The 25518-nt window shown below is 43.3% G+C and overlaps 2 protein-coding genes across 4 annotated transcripts in view; both read left to right on the top strand.

The window, feature by feature from the left end:
* LOC131684253 (furin-like protease 2) overlaps window positions 1-25518 on the top strand; it is a 590883-nt gene that overhangs the window by 312263 nt on the left and 253102 nt on the right. Inside the window, exons 2-3 of one of the 2 annotated variants that reach the window (XM_058966945.1) lie at window positions 13795-13899; window positions 14121-14312. In XM_058966945.1, coding sequence (XP_058822928.1) covers window positions 13795-13899; window positions 14121-14312 — 297 coding nt within the window. The remainder of the gene's footprint in view (window positions 1-13794; window positions 13900-14120; window positions 14313-25518) is intronic. The other variant, XM_058966946.1, reaches the window with a different exon arrangement.
* LOC131684254 (uncharacterized) lies at window positions 22817-24447 on the top strand. 2 transcript variants are annotated; one of them, XM_058966948.1, is made up of 3 exons: window positions 22817-24243; window positions 24298-24362; window positions 24416-24447. In XM_058966948.1, exon 1 carries the CDS (start codon window positions 22907-22909, stop codon window positions 24128-24130), a length of 1224 nt encoding a protein of 407 aa, XP_058822931.1. In that variant the 5' UTR covers window positions 22817-22906; the 3' UTR covers window positions 24131-24243; window positions 24298-24362; window positions 24416-24447. The 2 variants fall into 2 exon arrangements, with proteins under 2 accessions (XP_058822931.1, XP_058822930.1); XM_058966947.1 differs by lacking the exon at window positions 24416-24447 and having other exon boundaries at window positions 24298-24385.

Raw genomic sequence — 25518 nt, forward strand, 5'->3', positions numbered from 1 at the left:
TCCGGGCGATGCAATAAGCGCTATCGATTTTCGGTAACGTTGGCATTTGCACACACTCGCACCTAAGTGACTAAACCATATACGGTTAGTTTATAAATAGAGGTGACGCGTACCCGTTTGAATCAGTTTTTGTTCTTATGTTGAACGGGTAAGGTCATGGTTGCAGCGTCTGGGCACTACAATAAGCGGTAGACGCTATGTATTTTCGGCAGCGGTGGCCGTGTGCGGATTTTTCGGGTACCAGCACGGTGTCACAGAATGATTTGCAAAGTGGGTGGGCGGGGTGGTTTGATTTTAATTCAATACGGTGTGTGCTGCTTAAGAGTGTTGCGTTTGAAAAAAATATGTTTATTTTTATGCATGCGTGTGCGTTGTAACTTGTTAATCCATGTTTACGGCGCTTTGTAGCTGCGTAGGGTAAAGAGCCTATTGGTTTTCATGTTTCATATTTCGGTTATATGTTTTTTATCAGTAAGGCATCTGACAACGTGCTTCTGTAGTTATTGCACTGTTCAGCAGTGTAGTATTTTATATAGGAGAGTACACTCAGGTTTCTTTACGCGGATTTTGAAATTTACGCGGTTTTCATTAACGCGTTTTTTTTTTAAATTTGCGCGGTTTTCATTTACGCGGCCTGTATCCCCTGCGTGAAAAATCTGAGTGTAATTGCATCGGAAACAATCACATTCCCAGCAGAACTTTTTGTTTTCTAATTTCAAACACTTTTGTTTCGTACTGCACACAACGGAAAATTTTAAAACAGAACTTACCGTCAAATTCAAGCCATGTCTTAAGCGTTACTGGACTTAAAATTGTTTTCCCAGTTTATCCAGTCAGAATATCTGTCCTACTCTATGTATTTAAAACACAGTTCTAATTGCGTTTTAAAGTATACAACAAATAGAACGGTTGGGTATACTAATTTAAATTTTAAAATAAATCTGTTTTAAATTACGAAACAAACCGCTGTAGATATAATTATGTCAGTTCTATTACCACATAAAACACCTATATAACATAAAACGCTTCAGAATTGGTTTAATAATGCAATGTTTACACTAGAGAGTTATAACACGTTTTAATAATTAGCAACAAGAAAAATGTCACTAAGATAGCATAAAAACCCGTTTTAACTGATAGTGCGAACGTTCCATAACAATGTAATTTATCAAATAATTTCATTTTTTCCACCACTAATCGATCAAGAAATACTTAAACTTAAGATTGTTTACTTAAGTTCATTAGTACATTATTGAAAATTTAAATGGAAAATGAAATTTCATATTTCATGGAGAATCTGTATACAGGGTGTTTGATTCATGGTTAAGAATCTCTCGGGGGGTGATAGACTGCCATATTTGGTGAAAAAAAATGTTCTACACATACCATCAAATCTCAACCGTTACAGAGTTATTCAACTTTTTGTGTAAAAAACTTATTTGTCTTGAAATACCTCTAACTTTAAAAGTATACTTTGTATTTTAAATATTTTAGTTCCATTCGAAAGGTGAGAAAATTTCGCATTGAGTGATGCCCTCACATGTTTCAGCTAATGAGTTTAAGTAGCCTTTTCAAAGTAATTTATTGAAAATTAAACAATTTTGAACGATTTTTCGTTCATTTCTTTAAAATCCTAATAGTTAACTTCATCATTTTAATAATTCAGATTGTTAGTCTTGATGAGCTGCTTAATTCGTTCTTTAACATGATACACTTACCTTTTCTTATTTTCATGATTTTGGGTTATTCAACTTGGATATTTTGATCTCATTTTCACTAATACCAGCTCTAATTGAAAAATTATGGCACTTATTGTACTTCTTTTCATTTTATTCGAAAGCCAGGAAAATTTTACAGTGAAAAATGTGTTAATACCTTTCTGTTAAGTGAATTTAGTATTCTTTTAAAAGTAAATTAGTTTAAAGTTAGGGCTATTATTAGCATTTTCGTCAATTTTCTCAAATTAGTAAATAATAAACATCACCATTATTATCATGGAAACAATGCATCTCAGCAAGTTCTACAGTTCTTTCTTTGACTCCATTTAATTATCTCGACGCAAAATCGTTTTTATCACATCGTTTCATATGCAAAAATAACGATTTCGAACCCACTACATTTGTGGCGAGCTCATGCTGTGTTAACTATTAAATAGCAGCAAAATAAAAAAGAGATATAGACAAAGTGTCAAATAAAAAGTTATAGAGAACGCTAAGGGGCATCAAATGAACAATAGTAACGACAACTTTTGTTGATTAATAATTAGAATAATTAAAAAACTCTCCAAAAAACACAAATTTTGAGTTATTTCATTAGTAAAAAATCATTTAGTACACTTAACTAAAAGATATTTATACATACACTGATAGGACATTTTCTCAGCTTTCCAATGAAATCTTGTAAATAACGATATAAAGCATATTTTTTAGATTAGAGTCTTTTAAGCACTTGCATGTCGGTTACAGGAAAAGTATAGTAATGAAATTACAAAGAAATGAAAAGAGATAGAAATATGTCGTCCAAGAACAAATTATGAATCGTCCTAAAACCCATCTTTTGGATAATGGATATTACTATAATCATACTTTATTATTTCGAGAAAATTAGCAAAAACCTCCTCAAAAACACTAACTTTTAACTACTGTACAGCTAAAAGGTAATTGAAACTAATTACTTAAAAGATATGAGAACACCATTCAATAGGAAATTTTCTCACCTTTCGAATGGAACTGAAATACTTAAAATACAAAGTATACTTTTAAAATTAGAGGTATTTTAAGACAAATAAGTTTTTTACACAAAAAGTTCAATAACTCTGTAACGGTTGAGATTTGATGGTATGTGTAGAACAATTTTTTTCTCAAAATATGGCAGTCTATCACCCCCAGAGAGATTCTTAACCATGAACCAAACACCCTGTATTTCCGTTGGCGGGCGTGGGCTTCCTCATCACAGCTCTCAAAATGGAACTTTTCTTTTGAATATATTTTCTGGACAGACCAGCCTATTTTTACTAGATGGATCAGCCAAATAATGCCAATCACCTAGTGAGATACTTGATTGATTAATAGATTACCGTTAAAAGACCTTCAATAAATTATGTTTTGATGGGGAGGGTATATAGCAAATTGTAACATATGAAAACAGGCGAGTGAACAAGAACGTGAGATAGATATGTGTGATAGATAAAATTCATTTGCACGTTCTTGAAAAAAGCTACATTTTTAATGTCACCGTGGTCGTGTCCTGTACACAACCCTTTAATTTTTTTTTACAATGGAGAATGCAATTTATGCACTAACCTAGTACACGTGCATTAGTAGATGTCAAGCTTCCACACGGAGTGCACTGGAGTGTCGGGCTCTCATGGTGGACACCATGTCAAGGTAATACCGACTAAACTCCATTGGGCACCGCCAGTATTCCCCCCAGGGATTACCTCTCGGTATTACTTCTGGGGGGATGGCTGTACTTGATGTACTCACTCACTCTCGCTCACGCGTTCATACATCCTGTATGAGGCTTACTTGGGTGCTCGCTCTGTCAAACCCATCACACTCTAACACTCCAGGCAATGTGGGTGGTTGCAGTCGAGACTGCGTTCCACTTCTCCACCGCTTGACACATCCGCTGAATAAGGGTATCAGGGGTTTTGTCCCAGCCACAGACGTCAAGCATAGCTCTCCTTTCGACGTCGTAACGAGAACATACGAACAGTATGTGCTCGGCAGTTTCGTCAACACCTGGGCAGTTAGGGCAGACGGGGACCCCCGCATGCCCGAACCTGTGGAGGTACTGTCGGAAGCAGCCATGGCTTGACAGGAATTGTGTCAGATGGAAGTGAACTTCCCCATGGGATCTATACCCAGCCAGCTCGCTCTGTTAGGTATCAGCCGGTGGGTCCACCTACCTTTCGAGGAGGTATCCCACTCACGCTGCCATCTGGCGACCGAAGCCACCCTGGTGCGCCGCGGGCTCCACTATTGCCACGTAGCTCGAAGCACTCCTGGATGACCAGCCCGACTGGCATCATGCTCGCTATCACGCAGGATGCATCATGTAATACCGTGCGGTAAGCAGATATCACTCTGAGGCCCATCGCTCGGTAGGTGCTCTCCAGTTTCTGCAGGTAACTGGTTACCCTCAGTGCTCTTGACCACGACGAGAAGCCGTACCTGAGAATAGATACGGCGACGCCTGCCAGTAGCCTACGTCTGGCGCACACCTTTGAGCTGCTGGACATCATCCTCGATAATGCCGCAACAGCCGTCGAAGCTGCACGTATAGTCGACATGGCTGCCGAAGGTCAGCTTGTCGTCTATGATGACTCCGAGAGACTTCAGACTCCGCTGTGAAGTGATCGCGACTTCTCCCACATGGATAACTGCAGGTTGTGCCAACTTGCGGTTGTTGACGATAACTACATCCGTCTTATGCTGAGCGAACTCCAGGCCTCTCGCGCTTGTACCGCCCCCGTGTTGATCGCGTGTTCTGCGGTTAGTTCTACCTCAGGGATTGACTCCCCATAGACCTCCAAGGTTACGTCGTCGGCAAAGCCGACGATCTTGACCCCAGGAGGGAACTCTAATCTCAGAACCCCGTCATACATGAGGTTCCATAAGCCGGTGTAACGAGAGCGCGATGGCATCCCAGCTTGCACTGTTGAATGCGTTCTTCACGTCAAGTGTCACTAACGCACAGAATCGAATGCCTCGCCTTTTTCGTTGGATCGCTATCTGGGCAGCCTTTATCACTGAGTTGATAGCGTCCACTGTGGACTTACCCTCTCGAAAACCAAACTGGTTGCTTGACAGGCCGTCCGTACCTTCTGAGTACGAAGTTAGCCTGTCGAGGATGATCCTCTCCAGCAATTTGCCAGTCGTTTCGATCAGACGGATTGGTCTGTACGCCGATGGGTCGCGTGGCGACTTCCCGGCCTTCGGCAATAGCACCGATTTCTGTCTTGTCCATCTATTGGGGAAGCGGCACTCGTCAAGACATCTCTGCATAGCTAGCCTGAACATGTTTGGGTTCGCTATCATTGCTAGGGAATTAGCCACTGCGAGTAGTTCTTCATTCGTCACCGGAGTCACCATTTCGGCCGCACCCACACTGCCTTGCAGTACAGGTGGCCAGGGGCTTGTGGCTCGAAACGGGAAGAGTACTTCGATAATCCTCGCCAACCGGTCCGGTGACCGTTCTGAGGGTGGAGAGCCCCCTTTGGTTTTGGCCATCACGATTCTGTAGGCGTCACCCCACGGATTCGCGTTGGCACTCTCACACAGGTTGTCGAAACACGCTCTCTTGCTACTTTTAATGGCCTTGTTAAGGGCCAATTTCGCAGCTCGAAACACTTTACGGCGGTTCTCTCTTGCATCCTCGGTGCGGGCTCTTTGCATCCTACGTCTAGCTCTGAGGCAGGCTGATCATAGGGCTGCAATCTCGGCACTCCACCAGTATACCGGGCGTCTTCCGTTTCTTGGCAGGGTTTTCCTCGGCATAGTGGCGTCGCACGCGCGTGGTGGGAGGGCTACCAGCGCATCCCCGCTTAGAGTATCGGTGATTACCGGTTTCCGGCCCAATAGGTCGGACGAGAGCCTGTAGATCATCTGGTTGAACTGTTCTATGGGCCACCTTGGTGAAGCGTAGTAGCTACAATAGAACACACCATTAATCTTGGCAATCACAACACCCTCGGCGGAGGAGTGTATTACCTCTTGGACCGGGAACCGTCCCGTTGTACAGATTGCCACCATCCCAGACCCGTCCGACACCCAATTGCCGTTGTCGGCAGGGATGTTGTACGGGTCGGATAGGAGGGCGACATCTGTCCTCGACTCCGAGACCGACAGCCACAACAGCTGTTGGGCAGCTGCACAATGGTTAAGATTTAGCTGTGTGACGTTCACGGCTTCCTCTTAATGGTATCACCGAAGGGACACGAAGGTCCACCCATAGCATGGTTACGGGCTTGCTTCTTAGCGGTGCAGATAAGGCATTTATGCGCCTTAGTGCAACCCCGCTCTTTATGACTCTCCTCGCCGCAGCGACGACATAATTTTCTCCTGTCTATTCCCTTGCATTCGTACGACTTGTGGCCGGACTCAAGGCACCGATAGCACCTATCCACTGAAGGCGGCTGGGGTATGCTAACTGGATATACTGATCAGCCGATCTTCAGTTTTCCTTTCTCCGTATCCTGTTTATCTTCCGCAGTCAGTAGCCTGATGTAGGCTACTTGCGTGCCAGAGAGTTCCGCTCTCAAGCGCACAGAGGCCCGCTCGATTACTGCGCCACATTGTTCTGCGACGGCAGCGACGACATTGTCTGCGGTCGTGAACTCGTCCAGTTGCTTGCACTGGAGAGTCACTTCCGCCCCTAATGATCTCACATGGGCGCCTTTACCCAGGACCTTCTTGGGCCAAGGTCTTGTACGCCGCACTAGATTGTGCGCCTCGCTTCAGCACCAAGAGCATTTCGCCGGTCTTGATGCGTCTCACGCTGCGCACGTCCTGCCCGAGGGTCGAGAGGCTTTCGGCTACCCGCATTGACTTAAGGACGTCAGCATATTTGTCCTCATCGGTCTTTACCCACAAGGCCTCGCCTCTGTCCTTGGCCTTCTTTGCGGGTCAAGGTGCGTTCGGCGTCGGCTTCCTCCTACTGACCAACTTCTAGGGGTTTTCACCCCCCTGTCCCGGTTGTGCTGGATTGCTGGTACCTTTTTTTTGATGTTTGGCGTTGCTTTTTGCGTTCGCCTGGCGACTTACTAGGTCGCAGGTTCGGCGCCGTTTTGCCCTTGCCCCTGACCTTCGAGGGGAAATCAGTCGCCGCTTTGAACGACTTGGCTGCTCCATAGAAGGAGAAGGGGAATGCCCCTGTATGGGTTCCTCTGTCGGCTTTCTCTCTTCCCTCCACCCTCTTGATGTATGCTTCCTGTTCTTGTCTTGCGACTCGAACAGCTTTGCGGAGCACCAGCAGGTTCTGATTCAGATCCTTGCTGATGTTTTGTTTCGCATTTGCGAACTCGATGATGCTATCGAGTTGCTCCACAACTTTAAGCATCGCGGGTAGTGGCCTGTTCAGCGTGTTGGTAGGGCTATTTCCTACCACCGCTGGGGAGTCACTGGTGCTGTCGGATGCAGCCCCCGTCGCTCCACAACTCCCTCACTGGGAGGGAGACCTCGCCAAACCACCTCTGGCAAAGGGGTTCTGCACCTTCGTTTTTTGATTTTTATTTTTGTTTACTTTGCTCATATTGTTCCCACGAGTTGCGCGAGAAAGAAAGGTCCGCCACGCCAAAACTCCGCAGTAACGTGGTAAGGGTCGCTAACGATCGAGCATCTTTTTCACCCCCTCCACCACCCATTCCTTCGCACGGGTCGCTTCATGCCTTGGTCTTGGGGTTATGACCGTTGTTGCTTTACGTGATAACTACGGCCTAGATCATCACAACCATCCTCCTTCACCAGGGCTTTGGACCTGTAGCTCTGGTTCTCAATAGTTCCAAGTTCGTAGGTTATTACGGACATGCTACTATTGGGATCCGTCATTCGCTAGTTAAACGTTTAACCTATGAGATATTACGTTTGTACCGGTTTCTATGAGAAATTTCTATGTGACCGCCATAACCAACGTGTAACTCCGGAACCAAAAGTCAATACTGAATGAAATGCAATAGCAGTCAATGGAAGTATTATATCTTTCATGTAAAATCAAGTTTGTAAAAAACACGATTAAAAGTTTGCTGAAAAAAGGGTGTGATATTAGCTTTGGAACTTAACGAGATCAAGAACCGTCATAGGTGGCCAATGATGGGCAAAACTACTTTGATAGATCGTTAGTGATCTAGACCCGAAAATCTAAGTAATGTTGAACTTAATTGAATATGTATTACATTACGCAGACACCGTGGTGTTACCAGTTTATAAGAGAATTTACTGTGTGACCGTACTCTCAACCCCCCGTAATTATGGAATTGGAAGTCGGATCAACTAAAAAATCAAAAGCTGCTTATGGGAGAATTATATCGTTCGTTTGAAACAAAGTTTCATGCATTTTAAGGACATTTGGTATCAAAAATACGTATTCGATTTCTGGAATTTCATGGGGTCCCCCCTTTGAAATAAAAATTTTAGTTCCGGCTTATAAAGGGATTTCTTATGTGACCGGACGATTCATTCTATATTTCCGGATCCATATAATCGATCCATACGAAATTTCATAGCAGTCTATAGAAATAATATACCTTTCGTTTGAGACTACACAGAAAAAAATATTTTGTAATTTTAAGTTTATTTTCATGCACATATTTGGAGCATGAATATAAATGTTAAATGAAGTTCCACCACAAATACACGCGACTTGTGCTTTTTTCAACGAATTTAATTATAATTTTACACGTGGATTGAAAATCACAGTTACTTTAAACGGAAAACCAATACACTTCAATGTATTTTTACTCGAATACTGCTGTGAAATGAATGACATGTAATATTACACGAATGAAAGTGTAAAATTATATGCTGTTTGATGCTTGATTTTAACATAATTTTCAATCAAATTTTTGATTCAATCTTTGTATGTTTACATTCTAATTGATTTACATGTCGTTTAAATTTCATTATTTTTTGGTGTGTAAGTTTGTGAGAAACGGTTCAACCAACTCCGAGAAACTGATGTGAGTTTTTTTTTTAATTTTGAAAGATGCCCATTTTCCAGGCACATTCAGAACCGTCTATGGCAGTCAATGTGGCCAACAAGATCTCGATCGGCCGTTAGGAACCTAGAACTGCAAATGTACGATGTTTGGCTCCAATTTTAGCAAGAAAAAATCCTTTTTGCATTCATGGTGGTATCGGTTTGAATAAAAGTTTTCTCTGTGACCACACTCCACAACCCGTGACTCCGCAGCAGGAGGTCGGATCGAAGTAAAATAACAACAGTTTTTGGGAACGCAACACCGTTCATTTGAGATTAAGTTTGGTCAAATCGGTCCAGTTATCACTGAGAAATCGGTATAACTGTTGTTCTGAATTTGAATACTTCCACGGGGTCTTCCACAGAGACTTTGAATGACTGTTAGTGACATAGAACTACAAATGCAAGCAGTTGTGGTCAAATTTGGAAAATTTTCACCTTTATACATTCATTGTTGTAAATTTTGAAATCGGGATTTGCTGTGTTTTCGTACTCATCACCCTGTAATTCCGGAAGCGGAAAACGGATCAATTGGAAATTGAATGGCAACCAATGAGAACGCCGTACCTTTAATTTGAGACCAAGTTTGTGAAAATCGGTAAAGAATTCGATGAGAAATAGGTATGACATTAACTTAGACACTTGGCAAGTTCCCCAGGAGCCTCAAGAACCGTCATACGTGACCAAGGTGGTCAAGGTTACTTCGATAGGTCATTAGTGATCTAGACACGCAAATTTATGTAATGTTCTACACATTTTAATATGTATTGAATCATTTGGACATAATGGTGGTATCAGGGAATTTTCTGTGTGATCGTAGTCTTCAACCCATAACTCCGGAACCGGAAGTCGAATCAATAAAAAATCAATAGCGACCGATGGGAAGGTTGTACCTTTTATTTGAGACTTGTGCAAATCGATCCAGCCATCTCTGAAAAAATTGGTGATATACACACGCCGGGAAACCACAAATCACAAATTTCAGGAGAAATTCCGCCGCCGGTGAACTATCCGACGGTGTAGAGTTGGTCCATCGCCGAGGACCAGTAGAGTAGTACGCGACATAGCACCGGGCTTAGGTCGTCGGATCGCCGGATCGAATAGGTAGCAGTGGGTCGTTGGGGCGCCAGTGAACCGGAAGCTACGCTTCACCCGGACTCGCTTGACGGCCCTTAGCACCTACTGGCTGGCCCGTTGAGTAGACTAGGTCCGCCGCCGGGTACTAGACCGAGCAGACGGAGCGGGGAGCTAAATGGCTTACAGACAGATACATCGGTATAGGGAGCAATCTACCGCCTAAAAACCCACGGTAGGGTAGATTTGCCGTCGTGGATTAACCGATAGAATTGTGACGGAAAGGGGAGCTAATTGGCTCGCGAAACAAACATCGATACCGAGAGAAATCCCATTTGCCGGAGAACTCTGAGTCGGAGTAGGATAATATCCGAGTTGATCTCGATAAAGCTGGGAGCTAAATAGCTCAAGGAAGCGGGCATCGGTGTCGGGGTAAATTCCTCCGTCGGGGAACTATCGGTCGGAGTAGGGTGAGTTTACCGTTGGGGACTATCCATGTAGATCGTGATAAGGCCGAAAGCTGAATGACTGACGGAAACTTGAGCTAAACGATTCAAGGAATCAGCACCGGAACGGCTCACGGGGTCGAGAGCTAAACGGCGAAGTAAAAGATGAAGACAAGAAGCGAGTGAAGAGTCGAGAGTTGAATCAAAGCTCATAGGTCGAGTCACTTCATGAGCCAAGTGAGGCTCTGAGATAGAGCAGAAGAAATAGGTGCTAAGAAAGCACAACGTACCCCCCACGAAGTAATACCTTGTCGTAGTTCCGTGGGGAAGAAGGGCATAAAAAGTAAGAATTGTTTTTAGCGGTTAGGCACGAACCTGAGTCTTACACAGTGCCGATATACTACAGGCCAGGCTTTTGCAACTATTTAAACCTTACTATAAAAAAGAAAAAAAGAAAGAAAACAAAACACAACAGACTTTTTCCGCTCTCGACGAACTGAGTCGAATGGTATAAGAGATTCGGCCCTCCGGGCCTCGGTTAAAAAGTCGAAATTCCGGCTGACTGCATAACCTTTATATACGAGAAACACAAAACATTGCAATTCAAAAACATGCAAGCTTCACACGGTCAACCTGTGTCCGAGTGAATACCACCACTGCCGAAATCCCATAGTAGAGGTAGACGCAATGAATCTTCGGCAATGGCGGCATCAACTCGCACGCAGTTAAACCATGTAAAATATGCACCCGTTTATCTGCTGTATGCAATCTGTTGTGCGCTCCCCACCCCATTACAGCGTGCGAACCGAAACCCCGCATGTACACGAACGATTTGCCATGGGGTTGCTCGTTTAATATTCGAGCGACGAATGATTAAAACGGCGGCACCACTATTTGTAAACTAAATTTGATTAAGTCACGTAGGTGCGAGTGTGTTTCCGAAAATCAATAGCATCTACCGCTTATTGTGCCGTCAGGACAATACACTCAACATGTTACTTATTTGGCAAGTGAGTATCGACTGATACAAAACGAGTACACGCGATCTGTATCAATCACTTTCCCGTATGCGATGAAACGCTTAGATTGCTCCTTTTTGACGGCTCTACCTGTAATAGGCTTGCAAATTTCGCATTTTCCTCATCGTTTTCGAAAGATTGTCTAAAAATTCGATTTTTCTTTATTTTTGATAGTCCGTACATTTTGCGAAATTGAATACAAAGTACGTGCACATATTTTCGATCAGATAGTGCAAAGAAATTGCAAACGAAAATTATTCGCATTTAAAAACAGGGAAAATTTATCAGCACAATTTTTTGAGGCGGGACTATTCAAAATCAATAAGTATAATCGATTATAAGCTTTCAGAAAAAATCGATCAATTCGTTTAACTGATATCTGTTAATGGCTCACAGTATAAATATTATAAAAATAAAAATTGCTAAAGAGGCAAATGCTTCAAAAATTTTGCTTTTGGTCTAATAATTAACATTGGTTTTAAACTGTGAAGTTTCGTTCCATTTTTTCAAAGATTTCTTCACGATGATTTAGTTGGAACCCTAAATCCTTGCCATCTTTTTATTTGTTCTGCTCCAAAACCCAGTTCAATGAGAATTTTTTTTGCAATCATTAGGCATTACAATAAACTTTTCGAATTTGGAATTATTTCATGCTATTTTTAGACATATTTCGACAAAAAAAAATCAGTTTTCAACATTTAATGTACTCCCCCTTTGGATTTTTTCTTATATTATGAAAACAATATTCAAACGCCGCACCCCCTTAATGATGTCCGATTGAGCTAAAAACTTACATAGATTACTTTTTCGATGTAATAAGCATTTCATGTAAGACTTTATGCGAAAATTTAAGATGACCATTTTCATTGATGTCTTCCCACTTGAACCCCTTCCCCTAGTTATCCATACAAACTGTGGTTTTAAAGTATGAAGCCCCGTTACAATTTTTTATCAAAAATTTCCTCACCAAGGAGTTTCGTTTTTTTTGAGTTCTGCTCCCAAACATTTTTTTTAAATTTTGTTTCGCAGTGTAATCTTGGGCGAATTACCAGTGTGATTAATCGAGCTCTCGAATTATTCGATTAGCGAATAATCGATTATTATCAGGTTTTTTTCAGAAATCAAAAATAAGCTTAGATTGTTTGCATCTCCGGTAGAACGTAATATTTTGAACTTTACAACATCGTGTAGCGTAACTGTTTCCAAACTGTCTCTGTAAACCCTGTCACCATCCGTGTATCAGTATCACCGTTTTCGAAAATCCATTCCTAGACATTCCGAATCTATCGGCGTACCTGTTCGTTCTTCGTCCCAGGAAACAGTATTTGCTTATATTAAACCTTCCCTCGCTTCGGTATTTAAAAATCCGGAACCGACATACCGCGACAGTAAACTGTCACATCGTTGACCGCACGATAATTTATCACCCCGTTTCGGTCCGGTCACCTAGCCTAGGTGCTGCTGCAATAAATCAAGAAACGTCGGTCTGACCGGTAAAACCACGCATCGTCGGTCGGTTCAGACCCGTAACCGGTGGTCACAAAGACTTGAAAATAAAACACACCCAAATTGCAGGGAGGGAAAAAACGTTCAAATTGGTTTGCAGATAACGAGCGCAGACCACCGCGGGTTGCCTTGTACCAGCAGTGAGTGCCGGAAATCGTGAAAAATTAAACGTTGCTTCCAATAAATCTTCTCGAGACGAATATCGCTCGCTAGTCAGTGCCTGGGAGGAGAGCAAATGTTTCCTCTTCGACCCGATAGAGGAAAACATCGTCCACCCGCACACACACGCACGCACTTTCCATCAGGAACCATAAATTTCGGATTTAAATTAATGATGGATTCGTTGTTCGAAAGTTCGCACCCTGTGCCTGTGGGCATCCGCTGGATCAACAACGTAGGTACCCGACAGCAGGCAAATATTTTGCTGCTATGTACCATCATCAGGGTTTTTGCTCCCTGATAGATATGATGGGAAAAAATTTCGTTTGTTAATATACCGAAATCGATCACTGGTACGAGCTGATAAGAGAAAAATTTGAAAAATGGTGAGCTGATCCCATGGAGGCAGCGTTTTTTTTTCTCAGTCGAGTCCTAAAATGAAACAACACACAAACTACACTGAACACGAACAAATCGGAAATTCTATGCCTGACGGGCAATAAAACAGAGTAAAATTGAACAAGTTGGAGGAAGTATGAGTTTTCGAAATCAGAACAACGGATAATCAAAAGTTTATTTTAAAAATGTCCAATCTGGATTCGAAAACACTTTGAGCTTCAAAAATGTTGAACTCGTTCCGAATTCGCATTTACATAAAGATTAAAATTTTTCCATCTAGCCGTTTCCCGCTTCCCGTCAATCGTAACACTTCGATCCGGAAATTGCGAATAATGAATAAAAACATTAGCTTTCGATCGGGCAGTTTTTCTCCCAGCGTTTTTTTTCGCCCTGCCGAAACTGATTCGTGACGTTCCTTTCCTTCCGCCCTTTAAAATTGTAGATCCGACTCGTTTTCTAATGGATATTTTTTCGCTTTTTTCTATCTTTTGCAGATCGGTCCACTGAAAGGATATTATTTATTTCACCATAGTCACGTTAGAAAGCGGTCCCTAGATAGGAGCGAAGCTCACCACAACGCACTCAACACCGAACCGGAGGTAAGTTTTGTTTGCCGACCCGGGAAGCCCCGTTTCGTTCCGGAAAAAAAAACTCCGCTTTTTTGTGTGTGCACGGCTCTTCTGGCACATTGAGAAGCGATTGGGATATATATTTTAACGAGCTGAAGCGGGGTTTCCTGCTCTCACAGTGGCAACTGTTTTCCAATTCCAAGTAATTGCTGACGACGACCGTTTGCTTTCTTTCGGACTGCCGCCAACAGGTTCGATGGTTGCAGCAGCAGCACGAGAAGATCCGCCGGAAGCGCGACTATTCGACCTTCGATGCGGAGTACGTGCGCTTTCCGGATCCGCGCTCGATTGCACCCGCCAGCCGGGTGAACTATCGGGACACCGGTTCGCACAACATCTTCCCGGATCCGCTCTTTAAGGAGCAGTGGTACCTGGTGAGTAGAGTATGTGTTGCATCTCTTCAATTTTTATACCGCTTGGGTTTTGTTATCGACGAGTGATGCTTGAAGCAGTATTTGTGGGAATGTGCTTTTTGGCTTCGGAAGCTTGCGAAACCGTGTAGCGGTGGTGGCGTACTTTCAGCTCTAATCATCCGTCTCGTAGTTCGGAAGCGTGCCTTGAATGGTAAAGTATTTTGAGTGGAGTGCTTGTACCGTTAAATATGAATTATGATAAGATTTGGTTGAAAAACACTCAAATGATGACAGCACATATTCTCCACTTTTATTTGACGAAAAGTTTCACAGAAACTAGTACTTATTTCAGAACCTTTATTGTATTTATATGTATATTTTAGGGATGTTAATTACATAAATGAATGAGCTTCAATGCAAAAAATTAAGGGGATAGTTAAGATTTTTAAGATGAAATAAAAAGAAAGGTTTTGGATAATTTTTTTATGCTGTACGTTAGTTTATTCAGTAAATCCCCGTATAATAATGCAACATTTGAACATAATTTCCATAAATTGTTATTGAAACTATTGAAAATAGAGAAATTGCTAGCGATGCCCACTAGAGTGGCTCGTTGAAACTAGGAAAACTTCAAAATGATTTAAACTAGCGGGCACAGCACTTTTTGGGTTCCTTTTGTGGTCCCAAATGCCTGTGCAAAATTTGGAAGCGGTTGGTTACTTCCCGGGTTTGCGCATTGCGTTCAAAATTTGAGTGGGATTTTATATGGGGAAATCAATTATTTTGCATCTACGTTTATAAAGATCGCTGTTTCACTGAATATGAAAAACCAGCTTTAGAAAACTATAGTTCAAACCATGGTGAACAACTTTGTCGAGTTTTCAAAAAATAGTTATAACGATTTTAAAACTTATGGTAAAATCCAAATACAGAAATTGATTACTTCTTCCAAAACTGGCGGTGCACCACCGACATCGACTTTAAAAACTTAAATAAATGAGAGTATATTCATCGCAGACACTTGGTACCTTTGAATGAAATGTTCAGAATGAATTGCTGAATAACATAGATGTAGTCAGGAAATGAAAAGAAGAGGGGGAAGGCTTGTGCACTCCCCAGTCCCTTTTTTAGATTGTTTTGTATAAGACAAAGGATCATTATGTCAATAGAAACAATTCCTAGACCTCAAGGAATCTAAGGATATGCATTTTTTTAAATTCTGACTCTGAACGGCTAAGAAATAGGTTTTAAAGTATGTAAAACTTATAAACAGTTGTACCATTTTAAGTGAGATAATAGTAGAGCACCTAAATAGTAGCACTCAAACACGTAAGATTAATTATTAATTCGGCGGTATAAACCTGCGTTGAAGATGTACTCCTTATGTTATACTAAACTATCTAAAAAGGGAACTGGGAAGAACACAAGCCCCCTCCTCCCCTCTTCTTTTTATTTCCTGACTACGTCTATGTTATTCAGCAATTCATTCTGAACATATCATTCAAAGGTACCAAGTGTCTGCGATGGCTATACTCTCATTTATCTAAGTTTAAAGTATTGGTGTCATGGTGTACTGACAGTGTTGGAAGAAATAAGGAATTTCTGCATTTGGATTGAACCATAAGTTTTAAAATCGTTATAACTATTTTTTGAAAACTCGTCGCCAGTTACAAAGTTGTTAGCCAAGGTTTGAACTATAGCTTTATAAAGCTGGTTTTTCATATTGAATGAAATAGCGATCTTTATTAACGTAAATACAAAATAATTGATTTCCCCATGTCAAATCCCATACAAACTTTGAACGCAATGCGCAAACCCGGGAAGCAACCGACTGCTCCCAAACTTTGCACAGGCATTTGGGACCACAAAAGGAACTCAAAAAGTTCAAATAAGTTCGGAAATCCTCTAGTTTTTTTTAACTCTCAAAAAGGTAAGGAGTCTCAAATGCCGGCTAGTTACAGTTCGCTAGTTTCAATGAACTTGGAATTTGAAATACAAAGGATCGAGCGTTTTCGGGCTTTCGATTGTCTCACTGATAAAACGACAGAAAGAGGCTTTTGATTTCATTGGGTCTTAGGAGCGATGTTTCTTGAAGTCACAATTTTAGCTTGCCTTTTTGAGGGTTAATATTGCACAGTTTTATTCAGTTTTTTATGAAGAGCGAGGTGTGGGAAATATTTTCTTTCTATGTATCATCCAAAGGATCTGCGGTCAAAATTCAAATGTTAACTGAAAGGACTGATAGTAATAAGAATTTTTTTTTCAATTTGTTTATTTGATAAGGCACGTATGCGTTAGCTTAAAGGTGCCATTTTTTCATTGTTTTACATTTTGAATTTCTTAAAACTAGGGGGTTACACATTTCAATATTATTTTGTTTTATATAATGAAACTAAAAAAAAAAACTTTACAGCTAACTTATACATATAAAAGAGGGTATAATATAATATTCGTAAGATTTGGGGGACGGGTCATTTTGTGTGTTCTTTGTATAGTAATTCACTTTATGATTTTTAGAAGGGAGATTGTAGGAGAAATTAATTATTAACTAAGCGGAACATTTTACAAGCTTATTAACTAGAAATAACTAGAAAGAGTGGTTCAAGATTAAGGGGAATTAATTAGGGCTATTTTAAAGTAGTGGTACTGTTGGGCATGTTACGAAACCACAGGGCAGATTCGTTCAACAGACAGATGAGTTCAGTTCAGTACCACCCGGTGCTGTCAATACGAGCAAACATAAATGTCAGTTGCGCAAACGTCAGAACATATCCTCGTGTGCTGTACTGTCAGATGGAGCATAGACACAACGTGATCAGTCCTTAATTATAGTGAATTTGTAACAGAACGAGAAACTAAAGCTAATAGTACGGCTAATTGACTAGTTCAGGCTAATTATCACAGATTTGCAAGAAGGGTAAGTTCTCTTCAATAGAATCCAGCTTAAACCTAATGAATTTATAAAATCTAGGACAATACGAACACAGATAAAAAAGGAGTTTGTTTCGGATAAACTCGGAAGAAGAAAACGAAAATGTAAGCATAACCTATATTCAAAACCAAATCAAACTTAATATAATATATTACAGCTTTGAAGCTGCGTGTAAGCTGCTATCAGGACGTGTATTCTTCCCAATCCGAACAATCTTTAAAGATTTTCTGGTGAACACAGTTCCTGGAAGAAGGAGATGGATTTGACGAAACATTGTGCCAAGTGTGATCGACCGGACTCGGCGGATAATTTAGTCGGATGCGACTCCTGTGAGACGTGGATGCACTTTGGGTGTGCGGGAGTGACGGATTCCATCGCTGAGGTTAATCGCAGTTGGAAATGCGATCAGTGCAGGGAGGAAGATTCAATGCTGCAGTCGGTCAGTCGTATGTCTTCTAGCAAGCACTCGTCGAGAATAGACCTCAATCTAAGGATGATCGAGGAAGAGAAGGCCATGAGAATGCGAAGAATTCTGGAAGAAGAAGCAGCTCAAGCTGCAACCAGGAAAAAGCTAGCGGATGAGGAGGAGAAGTTTCTAAAGAAGAAGTATAAACTTCTCGCGGATGAGGAAAATTCAGAGGATGGAGCCAGTAGGACATCAAGACTGAGCAGTCGAACTAGTCTAGATAAGGTACGGTCGTGGCTTGGAAAGCAGGAAGTCGACACAGCACGTCGAGTGAAAGTAGTGTCATCCAGCAGCACCTTGCCGAGAAACGTAGTTGCAGAAGCAGTTCAGCAGTCTATAATCCCAGCTCTCATCACCTCCAGCCCGAAGGCGTCAAACGTTCCTGCTCTTGCAACCTCGAGCCCTGTGTCAACTTCTACACCAAGTTCGATAAAGTGCTCCGTAGCAATGAGTGCACCTGAAGGTCCAGTTCCAGTAAGATCAAAAGGTGACTTCGTATCCCACACCGAAATTATTTTAGACGTTCCCGGGAGACCTTTGGTAAGTTCGTCATTGGTGACTAGATGCAACTCCTACGTCGGAGTCAATAAACTCGTTGCGATAAATGACAACAGTGGATCGCGGAAGATCAACAATAGTGCTCCGCCTTCGGTTATCGACCTTCCCCCTTTATCGGGTCGTAGCCAAGTACCAGAGGCAATAGTAACCAGCATCCCCTCCATACTCATGAGTAGGGCATCGGAATGTGGTGATAACATTGTCACATATTCCTCTAGTAGTAGGCCAGTGTTTCACGATAGCATAGTAGGTAAAAGTGTACCACAAGTATCCTCCCTCAACTATGGGTATACGCCTATGTCTAACCATAATCCCACATTCTCGACAACAACCTCAGTGCTGAAACAATTGCACACTACAAATATTCCGACACATAACAGTATCGTCGCCCCTCCGTACGTTGCAACTAACCCATCAATGTCATTTCTCACTGGTAGTCACGGTTACCCGGTTGGAGGGTGTTCAGTTACTTTCCAACATCCGAGTTTATCAGTGCCATTAGTACACTCCCGACCAACGTTAAGTTCCATTTGTCAACCAACGTGGATCAATAGCAATATCGCCAGTACCACCGTGAGTGGAATGCAATCGTTAAATATAAATCATATCCCGGTTTCAACGCAGAGAGAAGGAATGTATTTTAATAATGGGGGTGTGTTAGTAAGTACGAATGCGTTGGTACCACCTGTGTCTAGTAGTACTGCACCTCAGTTCGTGATTCCGGGTACCCAACTACCGATGCCAGCCGGACCATTCGGTGCTCCCTCCATTGACCAACGGCCTCAACAACAGCCTGCTATACCAGTTCGAAGCGGGCCATCTAACGAGCAAATAGCTGCGAGACAAGTTATGCCGCGAGAGTTGCCAATCTTTTCAGGCGACCCTCAAGATTGGCCGCTATTCTATAGCTCATTCTGTAACTCTACGGAAACATGTGGATACACTGATTCGGAGAACTTAGCGCGACTACAGCGTTGTTTGAAGGGCAATGCGTTGGAAGCAGTTAGAAGCCGGTTGCTGATGCCGCAGTCGGTGCCTTTCGTAATTGATATATTACGGCGCTTGTACGGTCGACCAGAAATTCTGATACACTCTCTCCTCCAAAAGCTACGAACAGTTCCCTCTCCGAAGACTGACAACTTGCAGTCGCAAATAAATTTCGGTCTCGCTGTACAAAATGTCGTGGATCACATGTGTGTTACTAATCTTTCTGATCATTTGTGGAATCCTACGCTGCTTCACGAGCTAGTCGAGAAACTACCACCGCAAATTAAAATGCAGTGGTCCTACTACAAGAATAAAAGCACCTGCGTCAACCTGGCGACCTTCAGCGCGTTCATGTCTGAGTTAGTGATAATGGCTTCAGGTGTTACGCTTCCAGTCGAAGCGCTCAGTATGAACTCGAAACCCATCAAACCGGGAAAAGAGAAACCGAAGCTGTACACACACTCTGAGGGCCCGCAGGAGAGGAATAATGAATCCGCTGGGAAAAATATTTCAACAGGGGAGCGGGAAAAGAATACTTGTATGTATTGCGCTAGAACCGGTCACGAAATCGCAAACTGCAAGCAGTTCAAGTCGCTCGATATCGACGGTAGATGGGAAGTCGTGAAGCAGAAAAAACTGTGTAGGGGTTGCCTTGTACCACATCGGAAATGGCCATGTCGAACCAAAAAGGAGTGTGGTATAAATGGGTGTAGAATATACCACAATAACCTTCTGCACTCAGAAAACGGTTCGGGAAAAACGAGCGGAGCAGGGAATACGAATATTGTTGTACATCAAAATTTACACAGTTCGATGTCATATTCGTTATTCCGATATTTGCCGGTCACTATACACGGGAATGGTAAGCAAGTCAGTACCTATGCGTTCCTGGATGACGGGTCGAGTTCTACTCTTCTTGAACGCAATATTGCGTCGTTATTAGGCATCGAGGGTCCAAATGACGGCTTCTGTTTGAGTTGGACTGGAAATATCTCGAGGGAGGAAAAGGAATCCCAGCGTATTAGCGTGGTCATCTGCGGGAATGGCAAGAAGTTTAAACTCCACAACGTGAGAACAGTTCAGCAGCTGCAGTTACCTGCGCAGACGATGTGCTACGACAATCTAACACGTAGCTATCAACACCTAAAGGGTCTTCCGGTTCAAAGTTACACGGATGCGACACCAGGTATCATCATTGGCATCGAACATATTCGGCTACTAACTGCGTTGCGAACGCGCGAGGGAAGAGATAACGAACCAGTAGCTACAAAAACGCGTCTGGGTTGGTGTATCTTCGGGAAAACCGACAAGAGCGGCAATTCGATAGTGCAGTTGAATTTACATCTAACAGAAAAGATGAAAAATCATGAGCTGCATCAATGGATGAAACAATTCTTCGCAGTTGAAGAGTCCAGCGTGACAGTTAAACCTGAAGCTGAAGAAGACAAGCGAGTACGACAGATTATGGAAGCTACAACCCGGCGCGTGGACGGTGCCTTCGAGATAGGGCTGTTATGGAAGTATGACCAGTTCTGCTTTCCGGACAGCTACCCGATGGCACTTCGGCGATTGAAAGCGTTGGAAAGAAGGTTAAGTAAGGACCCGATTCTCGGACAACGGGTGAAAGAGCAGATTGTAGAGTACGAATCGAAGGGATACGCCCATCGTATTACGCCAAACGAACTGCGATCTACTGACCCGACAAAGGTCTGGTACTTACCGTTGGGAATAGTACAGAACCCGAAAAAACCGAGCAAGCTACGGCTGATATGGGACGCTAAAGCACGTGTGGCAGGCGTATCATTCAACGACATGCTGTTAAAAGGTCCGGATCTTCTAGTGGATCTGATATCGGTACTGCTGCGCTTCAGGCAAGGAAACATAGCAATGGTGGGAGACATAAAAGAGATGTTCCATCAGATCAGGATACGAGATGAAGACAAGCAGTCACAACGGTTCATTTTTCGGCTGCATCCAGAATTAGAACCCCAAATTTTCGTCATGGATGTGGCCACCTTCGGAGCAACCTGCTCGCCAAGTCTAGCGCAGTTTGTAAAAAACAGAAACGCAACAGAGTTTGCTGATTCCTTTCCGAGAGCGGCAAGAGCTATCACCAAGAACCACTACGTGGATGACTTTCTGGACAGTGTAGACACGGAAGAGGAAGCTGTCCGATTAATCACCGAAGTGAAATACGTCCATTCGCAAGCAGGCTTCGAAATTCGTAACTTCGCCTCAAATTCAGTCCGAGTCTTAGAAAAAATCGGAGAGCCGGAAGCACGTCAGCAAATATCCATGAAGCTGGACAAATCGCTTGATTCGGAACGGGTGCTAGGTTTGATCTGGAAGCCAACAGAGGACGTCTTCTCCTTTGACCTGAACAGCATGAAGGAAGAAATTAAGACACTAATCGAAAGTGGAAGTACGCCAACTAAACGCCAAGTCTTGCGAACTGTAATGTCACTCTTCGACCCACTAGGACTGATTGCACACTTCGTCGTACATGGAAAAATTCTTATGCAGCAGATATGGAGAAGTGGCACAGACTGGGATGATCTCATCGCGGAAGAATTGCATGATAAGTGGAGACATTGGTGTCAGAACATGCAGCATCTAGATGAAGTGAGGGTGCCTCGTTGTTTCTTCAAGGGGGTCAACATTTCTGCTCTCAAACATGTGGAAGCCCATCTATTCGTGGACGCCAGCGAAGTGGCCTGTGCGGCTGCATTATATTTTCGACTCATCGACAATGGTAGACCCCGATGCGTCCTAGTAGCTGCAAAAACGAAGGTCGCTCCGTTGAAACCACTATCCATCCCGCGTCTAGAGCTACAAGCGGCGATGATCGGAACAAGGTTGATGGGCTCAGTGTTGAGCTCCCTGGATATCCAGATAACTGAACGATACCTCTGGACAGATTCAACAACCGTTCTGTACTGGCTACGATCTGACGCTCGACGATATCATCAATTTGTTGCGTTCCGTGTAGGAGAGATTCTCAGTTCAACGAGCGTAGATGAATGGAATTATGTGCCATCGAAAATGAACATTGCTGATGCGGCCACGAAGTGGAAAGATGGACCAAGTTTCGACCCGAATGGGCCGTGGTACAATGCACCGGAGTTCGTATTCAACGCGCGGGATCGGTGGCCGTCAGAACCCAAGCCGAACAGGGTGGATGTAGAAGCTGAACTACGTACCGTATTTCTTTATCATGGTATGATGCCGCAACCACTGATGGATGTTTCTAGATTCTCAAACTGGAATCGTTTACTGAGAGCGACGGCCTACGTGTTACGAGCCGTGTGCAAGTTCAAGGGTGGAAAGGGATTTCAGTCCAATATTCTAGTACAGAAGGAGTTATACGAGGCTGAAAACCTAATTTGGCAGCAGATCCAAGTTGAAACCTATCCAGACGAGTACGCGATTCTGCGGCGAAGCCTAGGGGATTCGACAAGCTCACCAGCCATCCCGAAGTCCAGCTCACTGTACCGACTATCAGTATTCTTAGATGAAACAGGCATCATTCGGATGAACAGTAGGATCTGCGAAGCACCTACCGTGGCGTATGATACAAAGTTTCCAATTATATTACCAAGGAAGCACTTCGCTGTTCATCTTCTAGCGGAAAGCTACCATCGGAAATTCCTCCACGGAAATGGGGAGACAGTTTGCAACGAGATGCGTCAACGGTTCTTTATACCTGGGCTACGAGTGCTGATTCGTCAGGTATCGAAACAGTGTGTTACCTGCCGCGTTAGAAATGCTGTTCCAACACCACCTATGATGGCATCCCTACCGACCGCTCGCGTCACAGGAATGATTCGACCATTTACGCACACTGGCGTAGACTATTTCGGGCCAATACAGGTCAAACAAGGTCGAAACCTAGTGAAAAGGTGGGTGGCGTTATTCACTTGCCTCACCATACGCGCTGTACATTTAGAGGTAGTACATAGTCTCTCTACCCAGTCGTGCGTAATGGCCATCAGACGATTTGTGGCTCGCCGTGGTTCCCCAGAAACCTTCTATAGTGACAACGGAACTAACTTCGTGGGAGCGAGCAACATTCTTGAGAAACAGATGCAGGAGATCCAGGAGAATTGTGTGATTACATTTACCAACAGTAAGACGAGCTGGTGTTTCAATCCGCCTTCGGCGCCTCACATGGGCGGCGCTTGGGAGCGCATGGTACGCTCAGTAAAAACCGCTATGTCTGCCATCGCAGACCATCCACAGCATCCTAGTGACGAAGTTTTGGAAACAGTAGTGGCAGAAGCCGAGTCGATTGTCAACTCAAGGCCATTGACATACATTCCGCTTGAGTCGATGGAAGAAGAGTCACTGACGCCAAACCACTTCCTGTTGTTCAGTACAAAGGGCGTTGCACAACCGGAAACATCAACAAAGGTGGAAGCAAGTGCCTTGCGAGACAGCTGGCGTCTCGCACAATGCTTGGTAAACCACTTCTGGGCCCGCTGGATTCGAGAGTACCTACCAACTTTAACCAGGCGTACAAAGTGGTTTGAACCTACTAAACCGTTGAAAGCAGGAGACCTAGTCATCGTTGTGGAGGAGAGTAAACGGAACGGTTGGTTAAGGGGTAAGATCGTGGACGTTATTAAGGCACCAGATGGACAAGTTCGGCGAGCAGTTGTACAGACGAAGAATGGATTAATCAATAGACCTGCAGTAAAGCTAGCACTCCTGGATCTTCAGACACCTGGAGACGGTCCGGAACTTCACGGGCAGGGGAATGTTACGAAACCACAGGGTAGATTCGTTCAACAGGCAGATGAGTTCAGTTCAGTACCACCCGGTGCTGTCAATACGAGCAAACATAAATGTCAGTTGCGCAAACGTCAGAACATATCCTCGTGTGCTGTACTGTCAGATGGAGCATAGACACAACGTGATCAGTCCTTAATTATAGTGAATTTGTAACAGAACGAGAAACTAAAGCTAATAGTACGGCTAATTGACTAGTTCAGGCTAATTATCACAGATTTGCAAGAAGGGTAAGTTCTCTTCAATAGAATCCAGCTTAAACCTAATGAATTTATAAAATCTAGGACAATACGAACACAGATAAAAAAGGAGTTTGTTTCGGATAAACTCGGAAGAAGAAAACGAAAATGTAAGCATAACCTATATTCAAAACCAAATCAAACTTAATATAATATATTACAGCTTTGAAGCTGCGTGTAAGCTGCTATCAGGACGTGTATTCTTCCCAATCCGAACAGGGCATTTCTTAACGAGATTAAATATTGATCAACTAAAACTAAGCACTTAAGTTTTGGGAATATATTCAAGGGGAGAAGGGGATGAAGTCATACATCTGTGTATCAGAGACATGGGAGGGAGAGCGGACAAGGCTGAAGGGAGGTGGGGGGGGGGTGAGATATAAACTTTCAGTTTCCGGCATCAGGAATTAACGGCCAGGATTACAGATTCGAACGGATTGATCAACTAACACTAGAAGATAGGGGGGCACATAAGTTTTGGGAAGATATTCAAGGGGAGAAGGGGTGAAGTCATACATCTGTGTATCAGAGACATGGGAGAGAGGGTGGACAAGGCTGAACAGGGGGGGGGGATATAAACTTTCAGTTTCCGGTATCAGGAATCAACGACCAGGATTACAGATTCGAACGGATGTATCAAGTATTGGGACGCCGGGCGGTTTTCCTCGAGCCGGCAGGGGTTCCTCCAGACGATTTCGTAGTACGGCTCAGATACGGATCGGGAACACACCGCGCTGCGTGTGTGATGTTGTACTGTAGATCTCGTGTTGTTGGTTCATTCGACAGATGTTTTGTCTCGTCTTGGAGTCGTATCAAACCATCGTTGGGGTACGGTAGGCGGAAGAGGGCACTTCTGGGAATAATAAGAGAAAAGATAGGGGCATTTAAATTTGGATATTAATGGTTTTGAGGAACGTGTATAAAAGGGACAAGTAGAGAATATCGCGGCTTGCTAGTACATCTCGAACCGGGACATTGGGTGATCTTCCTCGGGCCCGAAGGGAATCGAATAGTTGAGATCTGGCAGAACAGTACTCGGCGCATGCCCAGACAACATGTTCGATTTCGTGATAACCGTTGCCACAAGCGCAGATACCGCTATCCACGAGCCCAATACGCCGGAGATGTGCGTCCAGCGTGTAGTGATTGGACATGAGCCGAGACATCACGCGAATGAAATCCCGACCCACATCCATCCCTCTGAACCAAGGTTTCGTCGATACCTTAGGGATTATCGAATGTAGCCACCTTCCCAGTTCACCATTG

Source organism: Topomyia yanbarensis, chromosome 2 (assembly GCF_030247195.1).
Source record: "Topomyia yanbarensis strain Yona2022 chromosome 2, ASM3024719v1, whole genome shotgun sequence".
NCBI lineage: Eukaryota > Metazoa > Arthropoda > Insecta > Diptera > Culicidae > Topomyia > Topomyia yanbarensis.